General features: G+C 46.0%; 1 protein-coding gene across 3 annotated transcripts in view; it reads left to right on the forward strand.

The window, feature by feature from the left end:
- Positions 1-4,630, forward strand: part of LOC119168753 (uncharacterized) — a 52,956-nt gene extending 48,326 nt beyond the window's left edge. For all 3 annotated transcript variants that reach the window (XM_075865786.1, XM_075865788.1, XM_075865787.1), the window contains 3 exons: positions 794-1,659; positions 4,024-4,183; positions 4,281-4,630. In XM_075865786.1, the coding sequence (XP_075721901.1) occupies positions 1,492-1,659; positions 4,024-4,183; positions 4,281-4,543 (591 nt within the window). In that variant the 5' untranslated portion in view covers positions 794-1,491 and the 3' untranslated portion in view covers positions 4,544-4,630. The remainder of the gene's footprint in view (positions 1-793; positions 1,660-4,023; positions 4,184-4,280) is intronic.
- Positions 4,631-13,655: the final 9,025 nt, after the last annotated feature.

A 13,655-nucleotide genomic window follows, 5' to 3' on the forward strand; every position in this document is an offset into this window, starting at 1 on the left:
ATTCGACGCCGTCGATACTAATGCACTACTAGATGACGAACTCCTCAGCACACGTACGAAGTGCCGCACATGGGAAACACATAGGCATAAATGGCTGACGCGCCATGCCGACGCACGTAGGGGGCGGCCATTTTGGATTTGCCGATGGCAATAGATTGGCCGTAATTTTTTTGTTCGTACTCGATTCTAACGCGCATGCGATTTATGAACTCGCTTAACCGGAAAAAAGGTGTGCGTTAGATTCGAGTAATTACGGTATATAGTTATTGTAGCCTATCACAAAGGAACAGTAAAAACGCAATGGACAAATGGCGAAACCGAAAAAAAAGAAAATGAGTGCGAAAACCTGCCTCATCTTGTTGATGTGATGGGTCCTTGCACGTGTCCAACATCTGTGCTGTGTCTCGGGAATACATTCTTGCCGTCGAAGAGGAGGGAAGATAGGAGGCAAACCTTTAAGCATTTCGGACTACACATAAACAGGTTTCGGTTTTAAAGTTCGATATTCTAGGAAAAGCATAAAAGTTCATGGAAGAAGGGACCTTGCACTCAGCCGACTTTGCGTAAGACTGCACTCGCCTGCTCGACAAGAGATGTGCCTGACCAGAGCATCATGAAGTCAAATGTGTCTGTGTGTGTGCTGGCAAGGTGGCTCGGGCTGGTTGGGGAGGGCAAAGTATGCGCGCAAAAAGTTTCTTGTAGTGAAGCAGGCTGGCTAGTTATACTGGTGAGCAAATTATGTGAGGATGCAAATTGTGCGAGTAAATATGGTATGTACTCTTGTATGTTTTAGCTCTGTTGCTACGGATCCTGCGGGTCCAACTTGGCATCCGCCAGCAACAAAGAGAGGTTCTGCAGGAGGTGTGACAGCTGAAGCACAAGGTACGGCTCTTGTCCGTGCCTCAGCACGCCTAGCCAGCACAGCCCCCTGCTGACCTTCCCCAGCTGCCTGCTGGTACAATTGGAGAAGTGGAGGCAGCAGAGTGAAGCTGTGGCTGCGGCTTTGGTCTGTATTCCTTGATTTTTAATATGCCTATGTAACATACAGAAATTTAGTACTGCTTTAAGATACTGTGTTTCGGGAAACAAACTAGTCAGGTAATCTCATGAGCCACTGTACTACAGCCGAATATGAATAATTCTTACTCAAAGAGGCCAGAAAATTTGTTCAAATTAAAAGAAGTTCAAAATAATGAAAGTTACCGTAATTGCTTGAATCTAACGCGCACCTTTTTTCCGGTTAAGCAAGTTCATAAATCGCATGCGCGTTAGAATCGAGTAAAAAAAAAATGAATATGGTCATTCTATTGCCATCGGCACTTCCAAAATGGCCGCCCCCTACGTGCGTCGGCATAGCGCGTCGGCCATTTCTGCTTATGTGTTTTCTATGTGCGGCACTTCGTACGTGTGCTGAAGAGTTGGTCATCTTGTAGTACATTAGCATCGACGGCATGGTAGGGCTGACTCCAAAAACTCGACGAGTGTACCACAATGCTGCTTTTAAAAGAAAAGTCATCGCGTGTGCCGAAACGGACAGAAATTGGGCCGCATCGCGGTCGTTCGGAGTTCCCGAAAGGTGCGTGCGGGAGTGGCGGAAACAAAAGCAGGATATTGTCGACAGCAAAGATTCACGCAAAAGCTTCAGTGGACCACAGCAGGGTCAGTTTCCACAAATTGAAGAGCTACTCGGCGAGTATGTGATTAAGCAGTGAGCGGCACAGCGGCCCGTGACGACAGAACTGCTCCAAGTGCAGGCTATGCAGTTAGCCTTAGAAAAAGGGCTAATGCAGAGCCAGTTCAAAGCGAGCAGGTGCTGGCTAACTAACTTTATGAAGAGGAAAGGCTTTTCCCTCCGAAGGCGAACGGGCATATGCCGGAAGTTGCCGGAGGAGTACGAAGAAAAGCTTCAGAGTCTTCAGAGGTTCCTCCTAAACTTGCGGCACAACAACGGCTACCTGCTTGGGCGAATCGGGAATGCCGATCAGACGCCTCTTTACTTCGACATTCCTGGCACGACAACCGTCGAGGAGAAGGGGGCGAAGCAAGTTCGTGTGCTGACATCGGGCCACGATAAAACTAGAGTGACAGCAATGCTTCGTTGCACGTCAGATAGGACAAGCTTCCCCCGTACCTCATATTTAAACGGAAGACACTCTCAAAAGGAGTCGTTTTCCCGAGTGGTGTGATCAGGCGGGCCGACGAGAAAAATGGGTGCGCGTTGCAATCGATGTCTTAGTTTTTTTTTGTCGTGGAAATCAGGTGCGCGTTACAATTGAGGGCGCGGTAGAATCGAGTAAATACGGTAAATGAGCGGAGGGCTCACCATGCAGTGGTGCATGTGCATGGGGAAGTTTTATTCACAAATTACAGGACATCCGTCAATAATTAAAGTAATCAATACATGTCTGTACACGTTGGCCTTGCAACGAGTCAACCAGTTTTGCGTGCAGTTTGCAAAGCAATTGTACTTCGGCTTCAGTATCCTCCTGGCAAAAGAAGTTGCACGCGGCAATGTCCAGTGCTGACACTCTTCGAAGACCACAACTGTGTTTCCACTGTTACGATCTGCGCTGCAGCCGGAGCGTGGCCAGCACATGATGAGAAAGGAGGAGCGTCTCCACCTGGAGAAAAGCAGATCGGCATTCGAGAGAGAAACACTCAGCGACAGCTTTTTTTCTTTTCTCTCTTCATGCGCGGTGTTGGAAGGAGAAGGGTCTTTACATAGCAGGAACGAAAAACAGGAAAGCATGACACCGGCGCGTTGCAAATCGGCATGAGAGAGAGCCAACTCTCTGTGACAGCTTTTTTTTTCCCTCTTTCTCTTCGTGCGCGGTGTTAAGAGAAGGGTCTCTACGTGGCAGGGACGAAAAAAGCCGAAGCGTGGCACAGGAATGTCGCAGATTGGCATTCAACAAACATTCCACCGCAGTCTTTTTTTTCCTTTTCTTGATTTTCTTCAAGCACAGTGATGAGGTGTCTGAAGTGCCACCGCAGGATTGGGCGGGTGCTGAGAGCATTTTCGGAGCACGGTATAGCTTTGATAGGACCACAGCATCAGTTCGAATTAAGTGTGTTGGAATTAATGAGATTCGACTGTATTTACTATAGTCTGTGAAGTCCCAGTGAACTGTCCTAAGCTAGCAGACGATGTAGGCGGCATCGTGTGTTTGATGGGCAGTGACTAGCAATAGCCTGCTTAAAACAGACATGCAGTGATTTTGTTCGTTTATCACCCTATTTCGTGTCTGCTGCGGCTCTCTTTACTTTGAGCTACAGTTCACCCTGCCTTGTGTTAGCCGATTTCTTACTTTTTTTTTAAATCTAACATGCACCCCATTTTGCAGGGTGAAAAAAAATGCACCTTTTTTTATTGTGATGAGATTTCTATAGCCACATGACTCTTTGTTGGCTATCACAGAAAAATATAAACAGCAAATGGTGCGACCATCTAGTTCGACCCTTAAATTTCTATCAGTTTCATCTATGACCAAGATTTGGTCGCTCTAAGGTTGCCTCTTAGTACGCCTTGATCATGTTCATTTATCTTGTTGCGCTCTGCTTACAATGCATCGATTAAAAACATGTCCAAGCTTCTTTTTGAAGTCCACATATTTTATCGTTTTTCACCTGTAGAAGCTACTCCTGGTCAACATTCAGGCAAAGGCATCGTAACCTCGAAGAAAAGTGTATTGGAATTTGAGCACTCTACAAAATAATTATACTATTTCATAGCTAGAATCAATATTTATTAAGGGTTATAACAGTGGTGTATTTGATTTCATAACAGCAAAACTATGCATATCAGAGGACTCTGAAAGCTTCTCACACTGAGTGTGAGAGGGCTGATGTGGAAACCATTTTAGGTCAAGTGAGTTGAAGTTAGCGTAAAAACAATGAAATGTTGTGATGCCCAAAAATTCAAGTTGTTGTTTTCAGTTTCCTCTTCTTGCAGATTTTTATCATGAAAACATTTCGATATGCTGTTGCTTTCACCCCATCTATGCTTCTTGCATTTTTTTACAGCGCAAGCACCTCCTGCAGATTGGGGGACATGGCCTCCGAGAAATTGGTGTGAATGCCATGAAGGCTGTATTGGCACATGACGTGCAAGTGCTGTACAGCCTTCATGGCAGAAAAAGGAAAAGGGCCTTTGTGAACCTGAGGCTCTGTGGATTAGTGACAGGTTAGACTTGTTCATTGTTTTATGTGTGTGTACCCTTGTGTATTCTCTGTACTGCAGTGCTTCATGTGTACTATGGTATTTCTGTTCTTGTATGCAGATGTCATCTGCCAAAAAGCAGGGTGCGACCAGGCGGAGGCCCTCAACTTTATTAAGAGGTGGCTGCCAGGGTCTGGTGACCACTGTGGGGGCAGGAAGCGCCGCTTCAGAGAAGCATTTGTTGTGGAGCAGCCCGATGATCCCCACTCTCAGAGTGGAGATTATCGGCTGCTCGCGGCAGCTGGCTTCCTGCCCAGCCACAGCGGCCAGGGCCTTCACAGCACCACTGCCACTGTGCCCCCAACACAACCTGACCTGCAGTAGAGCGGGCCCTTTTTAGTTGTGTATATATTTTTTTCAATGTATATATTTTTGTTGTACCTAATAAATAAAAAAAAAACAAAGAATAAATTGTCTGAAGACTGTCGGTGGTGCACTGTTCAGCTAGCTTATGCTGAGTCGGAAGCACCATCACCATGTTTTAGTTACAAAAAAAATGCTCTAAACTGTATGAATATTCTCGATTATCATGTGGGGGACATATGTGGGGATTGCATGTGGGGGACATATGCTTTCAGAATTTACTTCCTAAGGACTTTTTTCAATTTGCTGCACCAAATACCAGTACCAAATAAAGCACTCGCTATTGCAAAAGATGGATTGGTAAGTAAATAGACTACACTTCTAGTGTTAGCAAAGGGAATGAGGTATAAATGATGAAATAGATCGAGTAACTGCTTTCAGTTCTCAGCATTCAATTTTCTGTTGCCTCAAGTATACAGGGCTGCAAAGCTATAAGAGCGGGTCATCAAGGCACATTGTTTAATTTTCCGGTAAGAAAAATTCCCTACTAATAATGGTTACATAATGGCAAGCCAATCAGTAGCCAATATTCGTCGTGCAGGATACATCAGTGTAATAACGGCATTTGATTGGCTGCAATGTGGCCCTGGATTGGTCCAATGTCGGTCCTACATCGTTAGCCAATATTCGTCGTGCAGCAAACATTGGCATAAAAATGGCATGTGATTGGCTGAAATATGGCCCAATGTTGGCCGAACATTGGCAGCTTTGTCGGCAATACGATGGGCCTTCGTCGGCCCAATGTTGGTTGCATACTGGCTAAAACATCGGTAAAACGTCAGCCCATCATTGGCTTGAACGTCGGCCCGACATCGGAAGAAGTTGCACTACCGACGTCGGCCCGACATCGGTGCTGATGTTAGCCGATGTTGGTCCAAGATTGGTCCAACGGCGGCGTGCTGCCTGGGTTGCAGCGTGACAAAAACTCACGCGAACGCGTCGTTGCTTACGCAAGTCGTGCTCTTACCGCTCCAGAAAAGAACTACACTATCACCGAGCAGGAGTGCCTTGCTGTTTGGGCAGTGCAAAGATTCCGACCATATTTTCACGGCCGTCATTTGACCGTCGTGACCGACCATAACGCCCTATGCTGGCTTTTATCGCTGAAAAACTTATCGGGTCGCCTTGGTCGCAGGGCGCTTCGCTTGCAGGAGTATGATTTCAAAGTCGTCTACAGATCTGGGAAGAAGCATCAAGATGCTGATGCTCTATCGCGCTGTCCTTTGCCCAACGGAAGCAATTCACCATCGATACTCCAAAACGACAGCACCTCTCCAATCGCAGCGCTAAGTTCATCACCTGCCACCCTATCCGTCCTTGTTTCACAACAACGTGTCGACCCATACTGCCGCACCATTGTTGACCGCTTGACCGGCTCTACTACTCCTCCAAACGCCAGACTCCGTCGACAACTTAAACAATTTAAGCTTGTCGGTGATGCTTTATGTCGCCACATTTGCCACATCGATGGCAACAAGTGGGTACCCGTCATCCCACGTTCTCTGCAACGTGAAGTTCTGGAAGCATTTCATGATGATCCAACCGCTGCTCATCTAGGCTACTACAAGACTTACGACAAAATACGAAGTCGTTGTTTTTGGCCTGGCCTCTCTTCAGCCGTCGCTAAGTACGTCGCCTCCTGTGTCCATTGCCAACGGCGAAAACGACCGACAACTGCTCCGGCTGGCTTAATGCAACCTCTTCCTTGTCCCGCCTCACCTTTTGGAGTCGTTGGAATCGACTTGTATGGCCCTCTTCCTATATCATCCAATGGGAATCGCTGGATTGTCACGGCAGTCGACCACCTTACCCGCTACGCAGAAACAGCTTCTATACCATCTGGGACTGCCACTGAGATCGCCGATTTCTTTCTTCGCCACATCTTTTTGCGTCATGGAGCTCCACGCATTCTCCTCAGTTTTCGTGGCAAAGTCTTCCTATCTTCCATTGTCGAGCAAGTTTTGCGTGCCTCGAACACTGTTCACAAGACCACTTCTAGCTACCACCCGCAGACCAACGGATTGACTGAACGGTTTCATCGGACCCTATTGGACATGATCGCCATGTACATTCACCCCAAGCACACGAACTGGGATGCAATTCTACCCATCGTGACATTCGCCTATAATACGGCTGCTCAACGCGCTACCGGCTTTTCTGCATTTTTTCTCGTCCATGGTCGCTCGCTGAGTTTCACTCTGGATGTCTCTTTCCTTTCGGCCCCTGCACCCTCGACGGCTCCATTCTCTGAAGAATTCCTACCTCGTCTCGCACACTGCCGTCACCAGGCCCGTGTTAACACCGGCCTCTCTCAAGACACTCGAAATTCTCGCTACGACTCGTCTCGCCGTGTTGCGAGTTTTTCCCCTGGTGACGAAGTTCTTCTATGGACTCCACTACGCGTCCCCGGCCTATGCGACAAATTCATCAGTCGCTTCAATGGGCCATACACGGTGGTCGAACAAACATCTCCTGTCAATTACCGCGTTTCTCCTCTTAGCGCTAGTCCTGATCATCGTTGCCGAGGAACAGAGATAGTGCACGTATCTCGTTTAAAGCCTTATGCGCGACGCATTTCATAATACTGTCAAGCGACCAGGCAGCCGCTTTCACCGCGCGGGGAAATTAGTGTGAGCGCGACAAGCGAATGACTCTTTATTCTCTTTGTAATCATCATCACCTGTACATCTTCTTCATCTAAAAATATCATCACTAGCGTGATTTAGCTCGAGCCTGGCCGAACGAACCGGTACTAAGTATTACGAAATTGGAATGTGACGATTGTTCAGCTGTGAAGGGACTAACTTTCACTTAGAAACAGGCCGTATCTTAGCTTGTTCGAACTGCAATAAAGCCTGCAGCTGACAATATGCAGCTCGAATCAGGCTTATTGTCTGCTTTGTTGCTTGGAGGTGTGGAACCTGAACTTGGCAACGTTTAACGCTAGAACTTTATCTAGTGAGGCAAGCCTAGCTGTACTATTCGAGGAGCTAAAGCGTGTTAAATGGGATATAATAAGGCTCAGTGAAGTTAGGAGGACAGATGAGGCCTTTACAGTGCTACAGATTGGGCACGTCCTTTGCTATCGGGGCTTGGCTGACAGAAGAGAACTTAGAGTGGGTAAAAGCACAGTATACTATACTGATGGGAAGCTTTATTGCAAAAGTAGGGAAAACGCAGGCTGGAGACCACGCAGTAGGAGACTATGGCATCGGTACTAGAAATGCCAGAGGAGAGCTGCTATAGTAAAATTTGCAGAACGCAATAATTTACGGATTTTGAATACCTTCTAACGAAAACAAGGAAACCGCAAGTAGACATGGAGGAGCCCTAATGGCGAAATTAAAAACGAAATAGACTTTATTATCAGTGCACATCCAGGCATTGTGCAGGATGTTGAGGTGGTTGGCAAGGTACGATACAGCAACCATAGAATGGTATGGTCTCGAATTTGCCTAGACTTGAAGATGGAACGACAGAAACTGATAGGCAAGAGGCCAATCAATGAGCTAGCATCGTGAGGGAAAGTACAGGAATTCGGAGCCTCGCTTAATAACAGGTACTCGGCTCTTATTGAGGAAACCAACCATTGCGTAGATATAATGAATGATAATCTGACGAGTACCATTACGGAGTGTGCAGTGGAAGTTGGAGGCAGGGTAGTTAGACAGGACACTGGCAAGCTTTCCCAGGAAACGAAGAATCTCATTAAGAAGCGTCAAAGCACGAAAGTCTCCAGTACAACAGACAAAATAAAACTGTCAGAGCTTTCAAAGTTGATTAGTAAGCGTAAGGTATCCTATGTGAGAAGGTATAACATGGAGAGGATTGAACACGCTCTGAAAGACGAAGGTAGCGTCCCAGCAGTGAAGAGGAAACTTGGGATAGGGAAAATCGGATGTATGCACTAAGGGACAAAGAAGGCAAAATAACTACCAATATCAATAGGATACTTAAAATAGCGGAGGAGTTTTACAGAGATATGTGCAGTAGCCGGGACAACCACGACCTTATTATAAGAACTAGCAGTAACCCAGGTGACACCCCACCAGTAATGATAGAAAAAGTAAGAAAAGCTTTAAAGAGCATGCAAAGAGGCAAAGCTGCTGGTGAGGATCAGGTAACATCAGATCTGCTGAAAGATGGAGGACAGATTGTGTTTGAAAAACTAGCCACCCTGTTTACGAGGTGTCTCCTGACGGGAAGAATACCAGAGTCTTGGAAGAATGCTAACGTCAACTTAATATATAAGAAAGAAGATGACAAAGACTTGAAGAATTACAGGCCAATCAGCTTGCTCTCTGTTGTATACAAGCTATTTACAAAATTCATTGCTAGCAGAGTTAAGAAAACATTAGTATTCAATCAACCAAAGGAACAAGTTGGATTTCGAACAGGCTACTCAACAATCGACCACATTCGTACTATCAGTCAGGTAATAGAGAAATGCTCAGAATATAACCAACCACTATACATAGCCTTCATAGATTACAAGAAGGCGTTTGATTCAGTAGAAATATCAGCCGTCATGCAGACACTGCGGAATCAGGGCGTAGATGAAGTATATATAAACATTCTGGAAGAAATCTACAGGGGATCAACTGCTACTATAGTGCATCATAAAGAATGCAACAGAATACCAATCAAGAAGGGTGTAAAGCAGCGGGACACAATCTCCCCTATGCTATTTACCGCGTGCTTACAGGAGGTTTTGAGAAGCCTAGAATGGGAACAGTTAGGGATAATAGTTAATGGCGAGTAACTTAGTAACCTGCGCTTCGCCGATGACATTGCATTGCTGAATAACTCAGGGGACGAATTGCAACTCATAATTACGGAGTTAGACAAGGGGAGCAGAAAGGTGGGACTTAAAATTAATATGCAAAAAAACGGAAGTAATGTACAACAACCTCGGAAGAGAGCGGCGCCTTGAGATAGGTAATAGTACACTTGAAGTTGTAAAAGGCTATAGCCTTTTACCTATAGGCTATATATAGCCTATATATGTATACTTAGGGCAGGAAATAACCGCGGAGCCGTACCACGAGATTGAAGTAACTAGAAGAATACGAATGGGGTGAAGCAAATTTGGCAAGCACTCTCAAATTATGACAGGCAGATTGCTACTATACCTCAAGAGGAAGGTATATAACATCTGTATGTTGGCGGTACTTAGCTACGGAGCAGAAACGTGGAGACTTACAAAGAGGGTTCAGCTTAAATTGAGGACGACGTAGCGAGCAATGGAAAAAAAATGGTAGGTGTAATCTTTAGAGACAAGAAGAGAGCAGAGTGGATTAGGGGACAAACGGGGGTTAAGGATATAATAGTTGAAATCAAGAAGAGGAAATGGACATGGGCCGGGCATGTAGCGTGTAGACAGGACAATCGCTGATCATTAAGGGTAACTAACTGGACTCCCAGAGAAGGCAAGAGGGTTAGAGGGAGACAAAAGGTTAGGTGGGCAGATGAGATTAAGAAGTTTGTTGGTAGAAATTGACCGCAGCAAGCACAGGACCGAGTTTATTGGTGGTACGTGGGAAAAGCCTTCGTCCTGCTGTGGACGTAGTCAGGCTGATGATCATGTTTCTAAGTATTTACCCATCAATATTCTGGTTCGCTTCCTCCATTTTGTATCGACAATCTTCATGTACAAGTAGCTGAAAACCTTCCTAGCCCAACGCTCCTCCCCCATTTCTTTTAATCGCTTCTCAAATTTTATCTTGCTGCTAGCTTACCTGCCCTCAAATGATGTCCATTCCATATCACCTAGTACTCCCTGATTTGGTGTATTACCGTGAGCTCCTAAAGCAAGCCTACCTATTACACGTTGCTTAATTTCTAATCTCATGCACAAGACCGCATTGCCGAACGTCAGTCCAGAAGCCATGACTCCTTTCCTTATTTCTGTCACAGCATCATACCTATTGTAATTCCACGGTGCCCTATTTTTCATCACTGCTGCATTCCTGTTACCTTTCGTCGTTACGTATATTTAGTGTTCCCTTAGGTACTTGGTCCCATTGCTTATCCATACGCCCAGAAATTTGTATTTATCTGTTATTTCCAGCGTGACCTCCTGTACCCTAAGCTCACTACCTTCATTATCATTAAAAATCATGACTGCTGATTTTTCCTTACTGAATCTGAAATATAACCTATCTCCCTCATTGCCGCAAATGTCCATCAATCTTTGCAAATCTTCCGTGTTATCGGCCATTCACCTTTTCGTAAACGCCTCCCTTGGCGCCGCCATAGCCCTCCTTGGGCTGTGCAAATTGGCGCGTCCCCTCGAAAATGCACTGACAATGCTGCGCCCTTAGCCTTTGTTCTCCCGCGCACAGCCCATCATGGCGGTGTTTTTTTCCTTCCGGTGAAAAGGTGTATATCATCTGCGTACATCAATGCTGGTAGTGCCTCTTCGATGATTGATTGGTTTGTGGGGTTTAACGTCCCAAAACCACCATATGATTATGAGAGACGCCGTAGTGGAGGGCTCCGGAAAATTTGACCGCCTGGGGTTCTTTAACGTGCACCCAAATCTGAGCACACGGGCCTACGACATTTCCGCCTCCATCGGAAATGCAGCCGGGATTTGAACCCGCGCCCTACGGGTCAGCAGCCGAGTACCTTAGCCACTAGACCACCGCGGTGGGGCGAGGCCACTTCGATGAGTTTTCTTTGATGAAAAAGAGGTTGAAGCCAAGTCCACTGCCCTCTAATTTGGCTTCTAATCCTTGTAAATACATCATGAATAAGAAGGCGGCGGTCGATTTTTTCGCCCTCTGCGGCCATCGCGGGACCTTGAGAGTTTCCGGGGCCTGACTTCACTACAAGTGCGTTTCGACAAAACTCGCCCAGGTTACAGTGTACTAGAATTTAGTACACTGTACACAGGTGTTCTACGATTCACCGTGGTAGCCGTGGTCCGTGGTAGGTACGTGGTCGGCCGTGGTCAGTTTTTTCGCCCTCCGTGGCGGCTGCTGGTTTCCGAGGCCGGTCGGCGATCGAAAAAGCTCCGCTAAGGAGTAAGGCGCCACCATCGAAAACCTAGCCGTTGAACAGGAGGTTTTGGTCTAACTCAGGGTCCAAACTCAAACGTTGGTTGGTCGAACCAGCGGCCACTAAGCAATTACCCATTTTATATTAGCTAGGAAACTCTATGCAGTTACCAGTAAAATACGACAAGATTTTTGCTGGCGCTATGAATTCCAACGGCCAAATACTACTATATTCTAGGGACGATAATACTACGCATACCGTTTCAACATATGATTTTGATTCCACTCCTTCCATAGTACGCAAAAAAAAAAAAAAAAAAGCAGCGTCTTCTACGCCGCAGCAGCCAGCCCAAGGAGGAGCCAGCCCCACACAAAAGTGGCTTCTGCGCCGCACTGAAGTGACGTCACTTTAAAAGTTATTACTTAAAGCTATTTAAATGTATAAATTATTAATGTGTAATGCTTTAAACCTACAAATATTTTACTAAGCAGGTGTTTAACAAGTTTATCAACCCTTAAGTGTTAAATAAACCCATAAAGCTAGTATGTTAAATACAGGAGGCGCCATAGGCGCGGCGGCTGCGAAAGGTAAACAGCGCGAGATGAGAGCTGCCTGCGATGTGTGGTGAAAACTCCGACAAAATCGTGGACATGGCCTAGGCCGCCCCCAACGAGGGCCGCAGACCCTGTGTCGTCGATGCTTCATGTGATGGCTAGATGCCCAGTTGAACCTGACGGTTGTAGCTAGCACGGCCGTCCACCGCGCCGCAGCTTTATCCTTGTGTGTGCGCCATAAGGTTTCTCAGTATGAAGTGCGGATTATTGTTATTGAACGTGCTGCTTTTTATAGATTGCAATGCCAAGCGTGGTGCTGCCAAAGGTGAAAGTGTACTTGCTGCCGAGTTTCGCTTGTCGCGAAAAACAAGGTCGACGATGAAATAAACGCTTTTGCACAGTTCACGTGTGACTGACCGGACGCACATGCATGAAACCCCAGTGCGTGTGCAAAATTTTCTTACGATGGATGGAAACAACTTTATTGCAGTGTTTTTACGAAGCGTGTGATCTCCGAAGGCCAAAGCTACTGCATTGCCGGCTGTTTTGTCAAGTGCGAACATGTACGGCTGTTCTCATCCGTTGCGACGTAAATGCTCCCGTGCTGTCACAGGCCGTGCGTGTTATTCAGCAAGGCAGACAAGCTACTTTGTAGTTAGATGGGCTAACGCCGTCGGCACTTGCCCTTGGACATGGTTTATCAAGTGCTGATTGCCTAGATCATTGCGGTGGCACGTCAGTACTTTAAAGCGCCCTGCTGGTTACCTCGTCAGGTAATGGTACACTGAGCGACATAAAAAAAAAAAAATATCCTGAGACTACCTTGCAGTGTGTCTTTCTGCCATCAAAACTTTCATAAACCATGGAAATAAATATTCCTCGCGGCTGTGCAGGAGAAACCAGTGCAGCCAGCTGCGTTTGAGTTTTTCGTATCTTTTTGCGTCTCGCTGATTTAAAGCACTAATTTGCAAAACACTTTACTAAAATAAATGTGGGCAATTCTGCGAGAGTTATCAAACATAAAAGACCACCACTAGCAGCAAGTCAGGCTGACGGGAGGCCGATGAGAAGGCGCAAATGTTAAAGCAATTTGAAAGAAATTTATGTAGCGTGAGGCGAAAAAACGGACACAGGAAGGAATAGACTGAGAGGACAGAGCGCTACTAGCAACAACATGTTTATTTTCGACCTCCGGCTGAAAGTACCCTCACCTAATACCGTCGACAATTTAATGCCCGATATGCATACAAGGGCTCAGGCTAGTTGGTATGTATTCATATTGGCATTTTTTTTTTTTCAGCGCGTGAATATCAGAAAAAAAAGAACAGACTTGACAGAAACGCCGCTCATGTTTTCTAGTTTGTGTTTTTTTTTCCATGCAGCAGGGAAGTTGTTTCTATATTTGCGCTCTGAAAATCTTGGACGATCTGCATGGTTCGATGAAAACGTAAGCAGTAAAAAAATTGCACATGCACAATCTTACAACTAATAGTGAATGTTAAATTTTAAAAAAATTG

Source organism: Rhipicephalus microplus, chromosome 6, assembly GCF_043290135.1.
Source record: "Rhipicephalus microplus isolate Deutch F79 chromosome 6, USDA_Rmic, whole genome shotgun sequence".
Classification (NCBI taxonomy): Eukaryota; Metazoa; Arthropoda; class Arachnida; order Ixodida; family Ixodidae; genus Rhipicephalus; species Rhipicephalus microplus.